The sequence below is a fragment of the Calonectris borealis genome, chromosome 6 (genome assembly GCF_964195595.1).
Source record: "Calonectris borealis chromosome 6, bCalBor7.hap1.2, whole genome shotgun sequence".
Lineage (NCBI taxonomy): Eukaryota > Metazoa > Chordata > Aves > Procellariiformes > Procellariidae > Calonectris > Calonectris borealis.
Window position 1 is genome coordinate 23,742,114 of NC_134317.1, and position 20,042 is coordinate 23,762,155.

Genomic DNA, 20,042 nt, shown 5'->3' on the forward strand with positions numbered 1-20,042 from the left:
AGTCAGGCATGGAGCCTGGCAGAGCAGGCCCTGGCAAAGCACCAAGTGTCAGTTCCCATGGGGCAGAGCTACCCTCTCCCTCCACACTCTGCTCACGCTGCCCAGAGTACCTTCAATGCAAACAGTCTTCTAAAGGCTCCCCTGCCAGACAGGTGTTTCTGTAACTAGGGGAGATGGACTCATCCCCCAAAATTAGTCAAGGCCTTCACACACCTATTTGTATTTAGCAGTGGAAGTTTGATACTGACAGTCAATTACATGATTGCAGGGTACAGCTTCAATTCCACAAAAAAACCCAGAAACACCAAAAAGATGCGGGGGGGGGGGGGGGGGGGGGGGGAGAGACGGACCAACAAACCACAACACAGAAAACCTGTGGTTTATCTCCATTTTTAAGATGTTAACCCTCACAAGATGCTTTGCTCACCTGTGCTGAAAGGAAAGACCTTTTGATGCAACAAAGCCTGAAGATGATAAAGGTTAGCTGGATACATGTTAGACCAGTGTTTGTTGTTGCAGCCAAGAAACTTCTAGGACTAGAACCAGAAGGTGCTGCTAGATCTTTCAGAGCACAACAAAGATGTGGACTCAACCTGTTTTTATTAAATGATTATTCTCATTTACATAACTATACCCACAAACATTTGTCCACAACAAGACAAAATATGGACTGGGAGAACAAGTAGCTGGTCATAGGAAGTATAGTACAAATATAGTATTTTAGGTTTTATATATGCTCATATATACTATACACATATAGTACTAGACGTAGTATATACTATATGGACAGTAGTACAGTACTATACATAATAGTGTATGTGTATAGCATATATGTATAGATGTGCACATATAAAACCTAATGTACTATATTTGAGATATATATATAGATATATATAGACTGTGTGTTTGTGTGTGGTACACGTGTATATAAAACTCTCTCTCTCTCCCCCCCCTTCCCCCCCTGCCCCCCCAGCCTAAGGTACATAAATAGAATGCTAGTAAACTGCAATACTTTCACATATGTTTAACTGTCACAGCACAGGAGACATATCCTATGAGAGAAGCTTTTAATATAAGGGACCATCACAGCATAGTTTCAATAACCACCTGTGCAGAAGTTTTATGTGGAAGAAGAGACAGAACAGGGTGTTCGGATGCAAATGTCAGGAATCAGCACATAAGGTGAAGGGAAGCTTTTCAAAGCAGCACTAAAACTCCAATCCCCATTTGAAGCACCCACGTTACAATGCTAACCGTCACTGCAGCAGTGTCTCTTAACTAAAATAAACAGACTGCACACATCCAGAACCACGCTTATGTACAAACAACTGAAATAAATAACTTCTCCCGGCACAGAGTAGGTGAGAGTGTCAGCAGCTGGTTTGCAAAACCCAGCAGAACAAACTGTGATGAAACAAACAGGCAACTGTAGGCAGTGCTCTGAGCCACAAGCAGCGCATGGACGTGCTTCGGCTGGCTTGCCAGACAACACACCTGTCTGTGACAAGAAGAATGCGAGCAGTGTATTTCCCTGTGGTGGCTGTGTAAGCAGTTGCTTCAGTTTTTATCCCAGTCCTCAGACATCTTTAAATGTCCATTTGTCTTCCTAGGCCCTGGATTCGTAATTAATACTATACACCTTTTATAACCTCATAAGCCTTGTTGGAGTCTTAACCATGATCCTCGTGAGAAAAACACAGCAACTCCTTACCCTGAGAGACCGCCACAGAAACCAGCGTTAATCCCCAGCCAGGGTGGGATACTGTCACTGTACAGGGGTGGGGGACCTGCAGTTTGCGTTTTCCATACTCGAAGATGGACCCCTTTCCTCCTTCATTGTCTAGCTCTGCAAAATAGTTGTTTGCAAGCAGCACCTTTTCAGGGCTGTACCTGCCTCAAAGACCCTAGAAGACACAGGCAAAGAACTGAGTTTTTAACAAGCAGAGGTGTCCTTGCTGCTGCTTACCTATCCCAGAACAACATATACCCCCCTCACCATTGATATACTATTTATTTCCTCTTAAAAAAGCACCAGTACATGCAGCAACCCAGAACGGTGACTTCCAGTATGGGGTTATTTATAATATCACCTTAACAAACCAAGAATTCTTTATATGGAACACCCTGCAAGAATGCTATGCTTCCAATGATCTTATTAAACCTTAAATGCCATGTTAAATTTTAAATTGAAAACAAAAATTAAAATGTAATTGCTTAGGTTAAAACTAAATGCTATGTTTTCAATCATCTTGAAGTCTGATTTGTTCTGTCCCATTAAATTGTGCATCCAGATTTTAATTTCAGGAACACTAATAACCAGGAATATGAGTAGAAAAATGCCAAATCACAAAAATAATACACTTCTCCCTTTTGGTTTGCATAAGAATTTACAGAAATTGGCACATCAGAACTCCAGCTAGTGTCACACTGGATCAGGTCAGAGTAAGCCCCCAGAAGATCATCGGTTTTAAAAGGGATGGGGGTAGGGCAAGAAAGAGAATTCAAAATATTCTCCAATATTTTAACAGAACATGCTTACATGGATCAGTATCTGATCAGTAGTTTAAACAAGACCAAGAAAACACCTTTAGGTAAACAGACAGGGTTTGTTCTGCTTTGAACAAAGCATTTAAAGAATTATCCACAATTCTTTATCCGCAGTTACTTCTGTGACTGCTTATCCTGCATGATTTTCCCTGCGAAAAGCACTCACTGGTTACATTATTGAGAATGGGCTCTAGCTTAAAAGTGCAATGATTATTTAGCCTCTGACAGCCTTTGCCACATCTTCTGGCTGGGGACTGATGTCAAAAGGTAACTTCAGGCAGCAGGCCAGTTTTCAAGGCATGCCTGTAAGTTGAAACATCAGGCATCAAGACAGTAACACACAGGCAGGAAAGATGAACCCAATCCAAAGCCATTGTAAAAAATTGGAACAACTTACAAATACCCAACTTATTGCTTGTAGGCACTGCTTTAAACTAGTGCTGGCTCACAACTGAGAGGCCATTATAAAATGGTTTTAAGCACAGCAATTCACAAGTAGGAGTCCCAAACTATTACAAACTTGAGTAGCATGAGCTACTATTTGGTGCTTCTGGGGGTGGCCTACAAGCAGCAATAAAGCAAAAACTGTCAGTAACCTGTATTTGTAGAAGACCTGCAGAGACAGACAAGCTGTTAGTTCACCCCATTAGCCACCACTCCCTGGCCAGAACAGAACAAGCCATTCATTTTTCAGCACAAGATGGAGGTACAGTCTGATTATAAACCAGAGGAAGCAGTCTAATCCTGAACTACTGCTTCATTCTTACATATTATTGGTGCAGTTACTGCTCAGAAAATTGCATCTGGAGGCAGACTGGATCAATGTTTTCTGTATTTCAATGCAACATAAAAAAAAAAAAAGCCCTTAATTCATTACGATACCTTCATCTCTCTCCAAGCAATCCAACAAAGCACTGAGCAGATCAATGCGATAGAAATAGCAAAACGATTCCTGCTCTAGCGGAGGCCACTGGATCTCCATCCCCGCTACCAGGGCATGGACAAGTCACAGGTACAAGGCATGTTTAAAGGAAACCAAGCAATATTTAAGAGTTGACTTCATAAGATAAATTTATGAGGCAAATACAAGTATCCACAATAAAAGAAGCAAATTATATAGGGCCAGATCCACTATTGTACTGTATCGTATACAATTTTCAATTACAGGATTAAATATCTACACTGCAGTAAGTTTATATCAGAAATGCTTATAATCACTCTTAACTGCCTTTTTTGTTAATGTTGTGGATATGTCTACCTGAGTAGGACAAGAAATTATTAAATACCACTGTTTGGTACCTCACGTGTTGGATTAGTATCCTAGCAGCCGGTAAAGTGATTCAGTGTGACATATGGTCCAAGTACTTTTTAATGAATAAAGACATATATTGTGTTAATTGTTGATCGATGGGGAGTATATCTGTAAAGAGAGAAGCCCTATTTTTCCTCTGTACTTTTTTGTTTCTCTTTTTCCTGATAGCTGAAACAAAAGTTATCCCTCCCCTCGTTTTTCTCATTTGGACGCTGTAGCAGGGCGCGAAGGGCTGGAAGAGGCCGCAGTGCCCCTTTCCGCGCCGTCCGCAGCCAGGCAGACACAAGGTGCCCCAGAAAGAAGACACGCGGATGTTAGATCAGGGTCTGAACCCCGCAGGCGAGGCGCTGCCCTCACGCCGGCCGGCAGCGGTATGAATAAAGCCGGCGCTTTTCGGGGTTTCTGCTACCTCCCGGTTCAGCCCCGCGGGTAACCGACGCCGGGAGCGGAGTCCCCGCCGCGATCGAGGCGCCCGCGCCCGGACCACGGGGAGGGGAAGCGGCAGCACCGCTGAGCGCGGCGCCGCCCTCCCGCCCGCCCTCCCCGTGCGCGCTTTTTACCGAACGGGCCAACCCCCCAGCGAACCCTTCCACGGCAGAGTGCCGGCACCGGTGCGTCGGCACCTTCCGGCCTCGCTACGGGAGCGCACGCGCCGCGGTCCCGCCGCAGGGCCCCCGCGGGCCCGGCCCCCGCCGCTCGCCCCCTCACACCCACCGCCCCTCCGCCGGGGGGCCGCTGCCTCCGGTCCCCTCACGGCTTCCCGCCCCGGGGGCTGGTGAGCACCTCGCAGCCCTTCGCTGGGAAGGCGGCGGCAGCCGCCGCCGTGAGTACCACCACCCTACCTCTCCGAGGCTGGGCTCCTCCGGGAAGCGATCGCCATCTTCTCCCGGCGGACAGCCGAGGCGCAAGGGCAGCGGAAAGACCACCTCAGGAGCTGCCCGCGGGGGCCGGGCTGCTCCGGGCGCCCCCCGCCCCGCTCCTTCGGAGCCGCCCTCTCCTCCGCCCCGTCGCCGCTGCGTGGGGCTGGGCGGGAGGAGACACCCACCCCTTCGGGCACCTCCTCCCGGCCGCGCGGCGGAGGAGGCCGCGGCCTGGGCAGGGGCCGGGGGAGCTGCCGCGGCGGGAAATGGCGGTTGGGCCGGGCTGAGCCGAGCTGAGGGGGGGCAAGAACCGCACCATGAGGCTGCTGCGCGCCCTGCTGCGCGGCGCCTCCCCGGGCAGCATCCCGCAGCAGGTGGACTTCTACTCGCGCTTCTCCCCCTCGCCGCTCTCCATGAAGCAGTTCCTGGACTTCGGTGAGTCCCCGCCGGGCTGCCCTCCGGCCCGCCGCCCCCGCCTCTCCCCGCGCTGCCCGCAGGTGCCTGTGAGGAGCGGGGCGGGGCAGCTCCGGCGCGGCCACGAGCTCCCCCCTCCGCCCTGTTAGCGCTGCCGCCTTCCCCGGCTGTTGCTTATCACTTCTTAACGCTGTCCTTTTTGGCAGAAAAAGGCTCTGCTTTCTTCCGGGAGAAGGGAGCCCTGTTGGCTCCTTCCCCGGAGACTAGAACTGTGGCAAGGTTGAAATTCAGCTGAAAACTCCGGTTTTTGGCATCACAAAAGCAGTTTGGTTTTTTTTTTTGTAAAACCTGCAGTGTTGGGGAGAGGGTGGGTACAGTTATGACAATTGGTACTGTTGGAGCAGTGACTCAGAACGGTAAGATTTGTGAAGCCGCCTGCGAGCTAGCACCGCGCAACCTTTTAAGGTATACCAAACACAAGAAACGTTTAACCTCAGCCGGCGCTGAGGAGCTGAAACAATCGTGACTTCTCCTCGGTCACACGTCTGTGCCCCACAAAAACACCTTACCCAAATGTTGCCGGTTTAGAAGTTGTCGGAGAAGGAGCAGGACGCAAACACCAAGAGCCATCCTGGAGGGCTGGGAATCTAGCCTTGAAAATGAGTAAATCGGTAACAGGATACTCGGTCTTACACTCCGCACTAAAACCACTCGTAATGCTCCCAGGTTTGACTGACTGCTTGGAAACGAAAGGGATCACAGGAATTGTTCTGTTCTGCTTCAAAGCAAAGACTATACAGAGAAAGGTCTTGTAAGTCACACCGAGAAATCTTTTCAAAGCCTGGGGATGGAGCTATACTATAATACATTGTTTCTGTACCCAAGGCACTCTCATGTGCATAAATGTTGTATAGAAACGTTTAACTAGTTAATAATTGTATTGCTTTCTACATTTTTGTAGGTAAAACATAACTGAGAACTAATCTTAGCACGCCAGACTTTGTGTAAGTAGGAGGACTTACAAGTTTCTCTTAACTATCCACTATCACTTCATCCATCTATTCAATGTTTTATACATTGCAATAAAATGTATCCAATATTTAAAACTCCAGATTTCCACAGGAACCTCACCATATATTCTGTTGCTACCATACTTTTAAGCAAAGAATCTTGCAATTTAGAGTTTGCATTGACCTGCATTATTTTACCACTAAAATATCGATAAAATAATGCTTACCTTAAAATCAGTGTTTATTTTCAAAGCACAGTATTTCCTCATAGTCAAAAGTTAGGCTACTTTTTTGCTGTTTGTACGTGAACATAAGGTAAAGATAATCTTGAAAGCTTTTTTTTTTATTAATTTTTTTCTCTTGCTTAAGGATTTAATAACATAGTAAAAACTAATACAAAGGCAAAAAAAGAATAGAGTGCAATGGTGAGACAGTACTTGTCTGTAAGACATTCTGTAGCCATTATAATCTGATGGTGTTTTCATTGGGGATTTTTTTGGCTCCTTTCGCTAGAGTGAGAGCAGTCAAAGAGGAAATCATAAAATCTGGTAATGCTAACTTTAAAAAAAAAAGTCTGCTTCTAGTTTCTCCAGGTTTCGATCTAGCAAATGAAATATTCCATAAGCAAATTTAGGTCTGGATCATATACATCAGACAGATCTTGGGTTATAAATGCACAGTATTTTCTGTAGGAGTCTTATCCATTCTTTGCCTAGATAGACCATAGCTGCACAGGGAAACAAAGTCATTTGCCCATTCACTGAAGTCTTGCTTACCCTAAGCTGTCTTCCATATTTGACCCAGGATTGCAAAGATACGGCCTCCAGATACAAAACTAATTTGTGGAATGTCATTTGCTGAGTATATGAGGCATTTGAAGATTATCTTTACATTCTAATACCTTCAATCTGACTTGTTCATGGAATTTTACCTGAGAAAAGGGAAAGGCCAGTAACAGTCATGCCTGAAATGCAATGACTAGGGAGAAGAATGAAAGGTTTCTGGGCAGAGGTCATATGTAGACAATGCATAATACTGGTAAGTGTCACTGGGGAGGAATTTCTTGTAAGCTATTCACTTTTTTATTAACTGACATTTTTTCATCAGTGTAGTTTATGACATATCTGAGTCTGGATGCATTAAACTTAACTACTCCATTTCAATTTGGTGAAGATTTTTCCTGTTTAAGACATGCCCAGCTTCCTCTTTTTCCACGTCCCTTCCTTTAACCTTCTTCCTCAACTCCCCCTTGCCAAATGGAAGGAGTGAACTGAGCAGAAACACCAGAGTTAATTTTTAGGAGTTACCTGTTGTGAAACACCAAGCCTGAAGTGTGTACTTCACTGCAGTAGATGAAAAGTAAGTTCAGATGCTGTTTACATGACACTCTTGAAGTCTAGAAAGAAGTCTGGCTGAGAATAAAGTACAGCATTTCTTAGCCTCTTCCCTGCTCTGCACCCTCCTTTCTCGCCTAGTAAAACAAGCATTGTGGGAGTAAATTTAGGTCTTGATCTTAACAACCACATTTAATTGCCACCCACGGATGACACCTGTCCTTATAAAAGGACAGGTCAGTTATCAACAGGTGCAGTAATTTAGCTTCTAGCTTTTAAAAATGTAAAAAACTTAAGAAGTAAATGTATGGGAGAACTACTATCGTAGTGACTAAGCACAGTAGCTGTCCTGTCTCTCAGGATTCATGTGAATTCATTCATCTGTCTTCTGTTCCTGTAAGACAGTGAATTTAAACTACAACAGATCTAGCTGAAAATGAGATAAATGTTGCGGAATTTATTTTCTGAAAGTGTTCCAATATGAGTTATGGTAATTCAGTAAGATCAAGCAGGGTGTATGGGACCATGACACTTTCTCAAGCATCCTTCCCATAAATAGTTTCCTGTGCTGGTTTCATTTGCCCCTCTGACATGCTCAGAATGACACACTGTTTGATCAGTGCTAGTTACAGTCAATGTTTGCTGCAAATGAAATGAACAATTTACATGGATAGAAGCGATATTTAAAGTTGAATAATATGGGTCTGCAACTATTGCACTAGTTATTCTTTATATATAGAAGATTCTCGTTACCACAACAGGGCTGGTAGGTTTCAATATGAGTTTACATTTTGAAATATAAATGGGCTCCTGCCATGAAAGAAACATCGCCTTATCAGACTGGCTGAGTCAACTTTAAAACCAAACCACAGACCTCTTATGCAAGAAAGTAAGAGCTTGTGTAGTTCTTATAAGTATTGTTTTTATTCTGATGTCGTCATATATTTATTTTGGTCTTAGGATCTGAAAATGCTTGTGAAAAGACTTCATTTATGTTTCTGCGACAAGAGTTGCCTGTGAGATTGGCAAACATAATGAAGGAAATAAGCCTGCTTCCAGACAACCTCCTAAGAACACCTTCAGTTCAGCTGGTGCAGAGCTGGTAAGAACGGCGTCATTTCGTACCTTTTAAGGGTGACTTTCTGCATATACACAAGTTGGAGGAACTCATTCTGTTCTATAGAAAGAACATTTCATGTGCTCGTTACATGAACATCACTTATTTAGTAAATATCCCAATGTATCATAAATCAGAAACTAAATTTACAGACTTGGAAAAAAACCCCTAGGAGCAATTAGAGAATCAACAAGGGAATTAAAAATCATTAAGTATTGCAGATAGTCATGTATGAGAATTCAGTAAAAACAAAAATCCACCAGAACAATGTTTAATAGGGGACTTAGGTAAAATGAAGAAACTAGTTGAAGAAACCAACAGAAGCAAGCTAATGCACAAAATGCTTGCAAAAGAGAGTAGAAACTATTTAAGAGACAGGTTATTCAGATTGAGAGTAAAGGTGTAGAAAATATGAAGATAGAGCAATAGAAAGCTCCCAAAGCCAAAATATCTAAAACAACAGAAAGAATATGAGGCTATTAAAATAAAAAAGACATCCTTTGAAAAGTAAAATTTGCTTTCAAGTAAGGAACTTACACATAAGCATAAACTTTTCTAAGATGAAAGCAAAACAAAGAGATTGCTTGGCAACTGCTAAAGGCACGTGGCTATCTGGAAAGGCTTTCAAAGTTAAGAGAACAGAAAATCTGCCAGTGAAGTAAGTGGGATTGATTAGATGACTGTATATAAAAAGAGCTATCAATGAAGATGAAGGCTTTTAATGAAACACGAATGCTTAAATTCTCATAATACTAAATGACAATGATCAAATGGGAAATGAATTCCACTTGGACAAATGCAAAGAAAAGCACAGAGAGGATCTTCCTCTCCCTGTATGCTTGCTTGCTTACAATGGAAAAAGAAATTTTGATGCTACTGGGGATATTTTTCTGAATATGTCAGTTGATGGGCAAGAAGGCAAATAGTGTTAGGAACTAGGTAACAAACGGGGAAGAATATAATTGTACCACTGTGTTAGCCCATTATTCCTCTGAATTGCATGCAGTTTTAGTCACTCTATCCTGAACAGAAAAGACCAAGAGGGATAATCAGACGGCTGGAACAATTTCTACGTGAGGAGAAACCAAATAGAATTCTTCAGCTTGGAAAATACACATCTAAGGAAAGAGATGGCAGAAATACTTAAATCATGAACAAGCTGGGAAGATTTTCTAATAACAGGAACTCGCTGGGGCTGCAAATAAGTGATCACCTACTGGGTTTAAAACACAAGGAAGATCTTTTATGCATTCTAATTAAATTGTGGAATTCATTGCTCTGGAAGTTTTGGAAGAATACATGAATACATTCAAAAGGATCTAACAAAATTCACAGGGGATAGGTCAATGGGATATATCAAATACAATGATTTGGAAACAAGCAACCTTGGAAGACCTTAAACTGCTAATTAAAGGGATCTGGGGAGGCATATTAGAATTGGTCCTTGTCACGTTTCTTCCATTTAAAGGTATGTCCAAAGTCTTCAGGAGATCCTTGACTTTAAGGACAAAAGCTCAGAAGATTCAGGGGCTATTCATAGGTAAGTATTTGCTGTCACATGTTAGTATTATGTTAATATTATGTAGAAGGACTGGCAAGAAAACGATAGCTTAAGAAAAATTTCAGCTATCTCCAATCTTTACGTAAGAATTGCAGTAATGTCACCCCCTGTCCCTAAAAGGAGGGTACATTAAAACAAAGCACTTTTATGCCATATCATTCTGGCCAGGGCTTTTTTTGTTACACTGAAGAAGCTATGAATACGTTAAACTTGACCAAATGTTTACCAATTCCTTACTTGTAATGTTGGAACTGATGTTTGGAACTCTTCACCTGTAGAGTTGGCTGACCATAACTGCCATTTGACAGACATGGGATGATCTGCATGAAAATGGTTGACAGAGTTTTCTCTTTTTCTTGGCAGTAATCAAGATAATAAATAAATAATAATTTCAAAAATAATAAATAATGGTTGATTACTGATTGTTTCAATGCTAGTCACTTGAAAAATGCTGTAAAGGCTGTCCTGTCTTCTTACTGAGGTAGGCAAACCTGTGATATTTCTGTACATAACGGTCTTCATTTTTTTAGGCAGATACTCTGTTTGCCAGAGTATTAAATTCACTTGAAAGTGAAATACTAACAATGTATTAATTTTAGTTTTACAGATACTGTGATAAAAATCCGGAATCGACACAATGATGTAATTCCTACGATGGCTCAAGGAGTAATAGAGTACAAGGAAAGCTTTGGCATTGATCCAGTGACCTCACAGAACGTGCAGTATTTTTTAGACCGTTTCTACATGAGTCGCATTTCAATTAGAATGCTCCTTAATCAACACTGTAAGTGCCGTTGTTCAAAGGAAGGGAAGTAATACTTGTACTATGTCGGTATATTTTCCTTTCATTTTTAAGTGCTTAATATGTACTTAAATGCTTCTTAGGAGGACACTATTTGCCCTGCTATTTATAAACTCGTTCTTAATAGAATTCTTAAAATATTTATTAATAGTAGGCTTTCAAGTATGGTGAAGATTGGAATTATAGATTGCCTATAAATTTCTGTTTAGCAAAACTGATCACACAAACTGAAATTATAAAATTATATTGGGTATTGACTAGTATTTTCTTTTTTGGCAGCTTTACTGTTTGGTGGGAAAATTAATCCGGCTCATCCAAAACACATTGGAAGCATTGATCCTAGCTGCAATGTTGTTGAAGTTATTAGAGGTAAATGCAGCAGATAAGAACAAGAATCCTGACAACTTACATGAATGTCTATACCGAGAGCCAATACACATCTTGATATTCATACGCTGTTTAGTTCTATCCTACCTGGAGCAGAAGTTTCATTTAAAGTGTAATACAGTTTTGTCACTTTACCCTATAAACCCAGTTTTTGTGAGAAAATACAAAATCTCCCTGACAGTGTTTTCAATTTTTGTTTTTCTTTTTGGCAAACTGTAAAAGAGAAAAAAAGAAGTGGAAGGGGAAATGTAACTTAATGTGTTTTTATTATAGATGGCTATGAAAGTGCCAAGAGACTTTGTGATTTATATTACATGAGCTCTCCAGAACTCATCCTTGAAGAGTTGAATGGTAAGTGAATGTGGGACGAGGCACTCTCTTGAATGTAGTGATGGCTTCTTCTAAAGTAGCTGGTGGTAAAATGTTCTCCTTCCACTTTTCATATAGTTAATGTGTTCTCCATATTTACTGTCATAAATAGTTTGATTTTTTTGTTTTCTGTTTTTTTTTTAAATCTGGCAGAAGGCTTTCCCTGTTCCTCCCTTTAATTAGAAAACTGAAATCATTAGAAAAGTTTTTGACACTACAGCTGTTGATGTAACATATTTTAGCAGCCTCCTTCCCTCCCTAAGGTTTCTTGTATGTCTTCAACCTCACCCTCTCTGAATTTCTTGTGACACTGTTAAGATTTATGTGTCCATTCCATTCTAATTGCTCTTGCTTATTCAGTTATCATGTTCTTGTAGTTGAAATGAGATATAGTACACTCAAGTCGTGGTAAAAATTATTTGAACCCATTGGCTGTGACTTGAAAAAACAGTTTACAACTGTATTGCTATGAACTCAGAGGTCAGCTATTGTCTTCATAGCCCTGCTGAATGCTAAAAAGCCTTTCTGACACTATTCACTAGAGTCCTCTTCAAGATACTAAACTCCAAGTTTGGACAGACCTACAAAAACAAGCAATCAAAATTGCTTCTACAAGTAATTGTGAAAGCCAAAGTGCAATCACAGTAACTTGGCCTATGAAGCTAAAGGCAAAGAAAGTGTGGCCTTGACTACACGTTCCAGATCTTTTCTTCCTACTGTACAAAACCTGTCATTCTGTATCTAGGTTAAAGGGTTTACTTCTCTCCATCTTTGGAGCATGATACTAAAAACATTTGTAGGAAACGATCAGTCACGCTAGCTAATTCTCTGTATTGAGGGGTCATTTAATGATGTATGTGCTCCAGAAGCCAGGACAAATAGTTCAGTTTTTATAAAAGGAGTGACCTTTTGCTCAATGAATTGTGAAGGTGAGTTAAACCTGATCCAGGCCAAATGCACATTCCTTGCCCACAGATGAGTGGAGACGATTATTTAAACCTTAGGCATGGGATCTGGGGGTGGAGGCATGGAGGGAAGTGGTTAAGCTTGAGCATAGGAACCTGACATATTTCAAAGTGGGATTTCCAACACCCTTTTATTTTTGCTGGCTACATAATTTGTTCTAGATCTTTTGACATCACTAGTCTCCAACATTCATGTTCATAAAGGACTGGTCACTAACACAGTCTGGTGAGAAATTATTAATCTGTTGAACTGAAAGAATCCTAAGAGCCAGCAGAATTTTCTGAGCAACCTTTCTTTAATTTTTGATATAATGAACGTGTTCCCATGATATATTTTCTGGAATTTATTCTTTAAAAAAAGTTTGAAAACTATACCAGTTTTATAGACAGAATTGTCTATATAATTTTTCTTAAGGTTTCTTGTTAGAAATCAGCTAATTTCTAAATGAATCCAAGAATAGGCTGTGCTGTAGTTACTATTTGGTGCATTATAGGATCATAAGATAATTCAGGTTGGGAGGGACCTCAGGAGGTTTCTAGCCTGACCTCCTGCTCGAAGCAGGGACAGCTACAAGGTCAGACCAGGTTGCTCAGGGCTTTATCCAGTTTGTCTTACAAATCCTCCAAGGATGATGACTACATGACATCTCTGGGCAACTTGTTTCAAAGCTTAACTGTCATGGTGAAAAAGTTTCTCTCTTCACCACCTGAACAGCCTGACTGTCTTCATTATAACCTCCTCATAGGTATTAGAAAGCAAATATTATATGCCCTAATCAGTGATGCCACAGTGGGTTTTAAGATTCATTTCTAAACCAGCAAGCACATTTGAAAATCTTGAGTATGACTTTTGATTAACATACAACTTTTCAAAAGATTTCTGTTCAAATTTTCCTTCTCTTGTAAATTCTCTCAACAATACAAATATACATTTTGAATTACTGTGGGAATGAATAAAAGATACGTAGTTTGCTATTTAATTATTTAGACTCTCTTTTCTCCAGTTAAATCACCAGGACAGCCCATGCAAGTGGTGTATGTACCATCACATCTCTATCACATGGTTTTCGAACTCTTCAAGGTCTGTGCACTTACCACTACACAATTCTTTTATACATCTTTGTTTAGTGAGATTGTATTTGTTAGCCTTTTTGAACCAATTCTAGACAGCAGTGTGTTTTTGCAAGTGCAAACCTCTCACTATTTGACTGCAGGAAGATACCTAAATTGTACTATTTAGACAAACAGTAACTGCATAGAAAGTGAACAGCTTTGGAAGATGTATCTCCTTTGCCTAGCCACTGAATACATCTGACACTTTCTGAGTAGACAGCTTTCTAAAAAAATCTTAAAATCTATAAAGACATTCATTAATAAAGCAAGTGAGAATAAGATATACAATTTTCGGCACATCTTCAAATCTGTATAATGTGTAACACGTCCTATAGAACTTTCCTCAAGCAGTTCAATCCTAGAGTTGATCTTTGTGTCATATTGCATGTACTATGCATTATAAAGAATTCTACAAATAAAACTGTACATTAAAATATTCAGATGTTTGTTCTAAAAAAATTAAATATTTGAAGTCTCTGTATTCTAATAAAATACTGATACTGAATAAACCAGAAATACTAAAAAAAACTATTCTAAACCCATATATATTTGTCCTGATTCTGAAATATGTGATAAAAATAACTTTCCTAAATTGATGTTTTAAGATAATATACAAAGTGGTAAGAACAGGATTTAAGTTGTACTTGAAAATTGCAGAATGCAATGAGAGCCACCATGGAACATAATGCTGATCGATGCATTTATCCTCCAATTTATGTACACGTCACGTTGGGAAATGAGGATTTAACTGTGAAGGTACCCACTTTTTTGATTATTTTGAAGATTATTTTGATTAGTTTTTTTTCCCCTGTCATAGGCAGCATATTACTAACTTTAGCTGGTGATCTGGTTCTAACAATAGATTGTGTGTGATGATGTAGTATGTAAGTAACAAGACCATTATGCAATTTCACATACTGTACCAGTAGGAAATTCATGAAGAGGTTGCACAGTCACACTGAAGGCTCTGCAATAGAATTCTGTGCTTTTGTCACGCTTGCCTAGATTATAAGCAACCATGACTAAAAATGAAGTAGCATCTTTATACAATTGTAATATCAGCATTTTGTATGTGACAATGACAGAGCTATACAGGTGTCTGAAAAAAGGGAAATAAACATTGTAAATTCCATGCAAATCAAACCTTCCTGAAGTAGTTTGCAGAGTTAATTTCTTTTTCTGCACAATATCCATGTTGGATTTCAAAGACCAACTGGAAGCACTGGCTTTTTCACAGGTTTAACTAAACCATAGTAAAACAACTCTTCTGACGTACTCCTTCAGTAATAGGTTTTAATAGATTCTATTTAACTGGCAGTATTCCTGAGGAATAAAGATAAAAATACACAGAACCTGGCATTTGCTAAAAGGCATAGATACTGACTTCAGACAAAATTGAGTTATGAACAAGATAAAAGCAATGCACAATTTAAGTAGAATTTTCTTGCTTCCAAGAGATTATGAATGCTTCTTATGGTAGTATTTTATTTAAATGGCTTGGATGAGAGATGAAAGGAAAGGATTCATCCCTCTCCGGTCATTGCTGTAGCTGACAGATGAGAATTTAAGAAAACCCGTAATTTAATAGGGACAACTTTATATTATGTTTTACCTGAACTTTCTCTGGATCATTGTTTGAGAGAAGCTGTCTTTTATAAAAAAATGTATTCAGGGACATAATGCTACATGTTCCTTCTTGTTCCAGATGAGTGATCGTGGTGGAGGTGTTCCTATGAGGAAAATTGACAGACTATTCAACTACATGTATTCAACAGCACCACGTCCACGTGTTGAGACATCACGAGCTACACCTTTGGTATGCAAACCTTTTATACCTTGTCATCTTGGATATGTTTAATTGTCTCAAAAGAAACCATTTAGTCAAAGCTATGAAGTACTGATTTTATAGATAGAATGAATATCACCATTTTAATGTTCTAGTTTAATTCAAATATTTTTCGGAAAATAACTGGAAAATTGCATAAAATCCTAAAATACTAAAAATTATTTAAACTTGTTCAAGATTCTGTTTTTCTCTACCAAATATAAAGATCAGCTACCTGAGGCAGAACACTTATCTATGCTGCATGTACTGTAGTAAGGACAGGACTCTGAATTCTTGTTGTGGCCACTGAATGAAAGGAAAAATAATTATAGCAATGATTTCAGATCAAGTCCATAGTTTCATTTGTACTGTGTAGCCAGTTGTACCATCCCCCAGCAAGGATGAAGGTATGCAGATATGACAGGGCATATGAAGAATCTACTTTGATCTCGTGTGAACTTAATAGATGCCCAAGAAATAAAGTCTTAGCTCTCAGTAAGAAGCGCTGAACAGCATTCCTGAATTTATTCTCTCACATTGCATCATTAAAGGTGTGTTTTTTACATGTATATAGTGTTCTGCATCTAGATGACTGTGCAACTGATTAAGCACTAGATCTTTACAGAGAAGTGTTGTATATATTCATTGAGAGATTACCTCTAAAATTTAGTAGATAAAAAAAAATTATACTTAACACTTCAGGGCTATGTCCTGCTACTGCAGACAGGGCTTGATAGAATTTTAGTATATGCTACAAATTCATAGACATTTGCTTCTTAGACCTTTTTTATGTATACTGATGATAAAATGTATCTGACTTAAGTACTCAGTGTTCTTAAGATTAGCAGCTCCATGAGGCATAAGACAGTCTCAGTACGGTTTTCCCTAGTGGTGTCATCTCTTCTTGAAAAAGCTAGCATAATACAAGAAGTGTTATCTAGCAGCCCTGCCTGAAAAAGGAATAAAACAGTTTTCTCATAATCACAATCATCCATGTATTCTTCCGTTTCTGGGGTGTATAATAGTTCTAGGGGGGCATAATAGTTAACATTTGAACTCCTTCTCTTACTGTCAAACATCATGCTTAGTTTGTCTATTTACCTATTAAGTTAAAACAGAAAACACCACTGACTGATGCAATTAATGAAAGTACACTTTTTCTCCCGGATCAGGCTGGATTTGGTTATGGCTTACCCATATCACGTCTGTATGCACAGTACTTCCAAGGAGACCTGAAACTGTATTCCTTAGAAGGCTATGGTACAGATGCAGTTATTTACATAAAGGTATGATGTAACACTTTACCATTTTAGATTTATCAGCAACTCTAATTTAACTGGTAATGGAACTCCTTGTTCTGTTACTGTAACTGCAATTAAAAAGAATTGTCAGCTACAGTCTTCTCTACTTACAGGCCTTATCAACAGAATCAATTGAAAGACTCCCTGTATATAACAAAGCAGCCTGGAAACATTATAAAGCAAACCATGAAGCAGATGATTGGTGCGTGCCAAGCAGCGAGCCAAAGGACATGACCACTTTTCGCAGTACATAGCTTTTTCCTCAACAGTTCATAAGAAGTAGGTATGTCTGTAAAGGGAATTTAAAAGACCTGGTTTACACCAAGATGCTGAGCCACATTTGATATGTGAAAGTAATTTTAAGTGGAGTAACAGAAGGTTTAATGTAATTACTCTTTTCTGGAATTAAAAAACAAAACAAAACCCAAGAAAAACCCCAAACCTGTACATACTTTTAAATTTTAAGTAAGAAGGTCACACTTAATTTGTTCCACTTTCTATTTATGACTCCTTTCAGTGGCTAAGTCAAGGGGGCAGTAATTTCAGGTTTTATAGGGACCAATGCAGTCTATATCACATCTGGTGAGAAATGTATTAATTCATATAATTATAAAATTGTTTCAATAGAAGAACTATTGAAAAAGCTCACCAGAACATTTTTCCATTTTACAATATTACAGATTAATGAAAAACTCATCTAAGAAGTATTGAGGAGCTCATAGCTGTATCTTTGCACCTGTATGGCACTTTCTATTCTTTTATTTTAAGCATGCTGAAGCCTAATTTTGCAAAGTTAGATATGTTGTCTACACACCTTGCCTACATCAAGGTTTTTTGCAGCTGTAGAACTCACACCTAGGTCTGTAGGGATTAAAAAAAAAAAAAAAAAAAAAATCAGGTCTAGCTGCTACCACTGGTATAATGTATCTCAGGTATATGGTATCAGTCATATTTCTTTGGTTGTAATGTGAATATTTAATACATGTGAAAAATTTATCTTGCCATGATCATTGTGAATTAACAAATAGGGTTGGTTTGTGTACAGTAAAGATACGCCGTCTTGAATTTGCTTATATTTCTGAAGGTAATACCAAAATGCAGTATCAATGTTCTAGCCCTAGTAAGATCTCACTCGGGTATGTCAGGTTACAGCTGTAAATGGAAACTATTTTAATAAACAGATTTTTAAAATTTGCCCTTAATAGGGCATCTCTATTATTCGACAATAGAAACTACCTTCTCAGGAGTATTTAAGAAGAAGTGGAATTAACAGTTTTTGAAGATACCTTTGTATTTGTTATGTGCTTCTGGCCTCGTTTATATAGTAACTGGAAGTCACACTATAACATAAATAAGGTAAGCAGAATGTGTTTATCAGTCAAAGGCAAACTGTCAAAACATACTGGGGAAGATAAAGAGGGGAATGAGTATTACATTTCAGGTACAAAGTCCTTCTTTTAATAAAGGATCAACTTCTTTTAATGCCTATTGTGCCAGCTTTGTTCAAATCATACACATCTATGTTGCACCTCGATCCCTGTCATTCCTGAACATTTTAGGAGTGATGCAGTTAAAGACGCTGAGAACTAATCCTTTTCTCAGTTAATTCATTGCGTGTAATTCTGTGATTTTTGTTCTGCAGCAGACTTGCATAATCCCTCTCAGAAAGAAAAGGCCTAAATTTTGCTAGTTTACTAGCTCTGCACAGAGCAGAAGGTGAGATACCACAAGTAAAGGAAATAGCTTGTATGTTAGAAATGGAAGTCATGCTATTCTAGTTGTAGCTGAGCCAGATCAAAGATTATCACCTGCTACCTCCCAAGCCTAGTTCTGCAAAACAATAAAATGGTTTTATACCCTGGTCAAGCTTAACAGGAGTGATTTACAGAATGGGCTATATACACAGTTAAACTGACCCTCTGAGGGAGGATTATTCTAGCTTAATTGCCACCAAAACAGTATAGTTACCTCCTCCACTCAAGCTTGTGGGCACTTTGAGAGATCCCTATTTTTCTTCACAAGGATTTGAGGTGGTGACTGGCATACCTTTCAATCTGCGTGGCTACAAGTGAGGAGAATCTAGCTGTCCTCTTCTTCAACCCTGCAAGAGGATGTATGTGGGAAATTCCACATATTGTAAAATGGGGCCTGTACAAAAGTTAGAGGGAATGCCTGCAGCTATTGCTTTTGCTAAAAGTTACAGCAAGGGATTTTAAACACTCAACTCTGAAGCTGAACGTTCTAGCTTTTACGCCAAGTTGAATGATTTTAGTTGAACTGATTTTAGTAATATCTGAGAACTACAAGAGAGATTTCTGAAGAAAAGCTAACACAGTTTGTTTTCTAGAAACCCTATCAAAGTATTTCATATGGTATTATTGAAATAAAACCTCTTTCATGCTCTCAGCTAGCTACCGATTGAATTCTGATTATTAGAACAACTTGCCATGTAATTATATTTGTATCTATCTCCTCACCCACCACCCCGAATGATCGTGGTGAAAAGACAAATGTAGTAATATTTAGGTTTACAATGTTTAACCCTACTTACAAGTTTGATCTTTGATTGCTTTTGATTTAAGTAGAAGTTCAGAAAATAATTTTTGTGTTTAATATTTTCATTACTGTACTGAAGTCATTGCTAGCACACTGGTTAAGTTGAAGTGAATCGCTGTAGAAAATTAGTACACTAGCTCAGCTATCAAAATGCTGAGATTATTAGTTTTGTATGCAAATGAGCTCGGTCTTGCACTGTAAAATTAATCTTGGTTTGTGTTAACTTAATTTTTTGAAAGAATCACTACATTATTCATTAAAACTATTTTAAAAATTAAACTTTTCAGTTGGGTGATTTTGTGGCTTGGTACTAAGCTAGTTTCGTGGAGCCAGCCTTCTTGTTTAGCATCTGACAGATGTTAAATCCTGTGGTCTGTGATAATCAATGTTCTTATGGTCAGGTGCCAGATGAGTTTATCATCCCTGCTATGGCCCGCATTTAACTGCAACAGCTCTGCGCTCAGGCAAACCTTTGAAACCATTATTTCCACTAGTCTCCTTCCTGAGAAACAAACTCTTCTCACAGGGTGCAACATTCAGTTCAGTAGGCTTAAAGGAAAAAGGTAATA

The 20,042-nt window shown here is 39.4% G+C and overlaps 1 protein-coding gene across 3 annotated transcripts; it reads left to right on the forward strand.

Annotated features, from left to right (window-relative positions):
* Positions 1-4,948: 4,948 nt before the first annotated feature.
* On the forward strand, positions 4,949-17,777 carry PDK1 (pyruvate dehydrogenase kinase 1). 3 transcript variants are annotated; one of them, XM_075153254.1, is made up of 11 exons: positions 4,949-5,154; positions 8,438-8,579; positions 10,063-10,134; positions 10,755-10,939; positions 11,237-11,326; positions 11,618-11,695; positions 13,683-13,759; positions 14,449-14,547; positions 15,497-15,607; positions 16,789-16,902; positions 17,031-17,777. In XM_075153254.1, exons 1-11 carry the CDS (start codon positions 5,037-5,039, stop codon positions 17,169-17,171), a joined length of 1,227 nt encoding a protein of 408 aa, XP_075009355.1. In that variant the 5' UTR covers positions 4,949-5,036; the 3' UTR covers positions 17,172-17,777. The 3 variants fall into 3 exon arrangements, with proteins under 3 accessions (XP_075009355.1, XP_075009356.1, XP_075009357.1); XM_075153256.1 differs by lacking the exon at positions 4,949-5,154 and adding an exon at positions 6,962-7,181; XM_075153255.1 differs by lacking the exon at positions 10,063-10,134.
* Positions 17,778-20,042: the final 2,265 nt, after the last annotated feature.

Bases quoted from the DNA above. Each gene is read 5' to 3' on its own strand.
- PDK1 (XM_075153254.1), top strand. From the start codon at position 5,037: ATGAGGCTGCTGCGCGCCCTGCTGCGCGGCGCCTCCCCGGGCAGCATC. The intron at 11,327-11,617 runs GTAAATGCAGCA...TTTTTATTATAG, and splicing joins TGTTGTTGAAGTTATTAGAG to ATGGCTATGAAAGTGCCAAG. The intron at 13,760-14,448 runs GTCTGTGCACTT...TGAAAATTGCAG, and splicing joins TGGTTTTCGAACTCTTCAAG to AATGCAATGAGAGCCACCAT.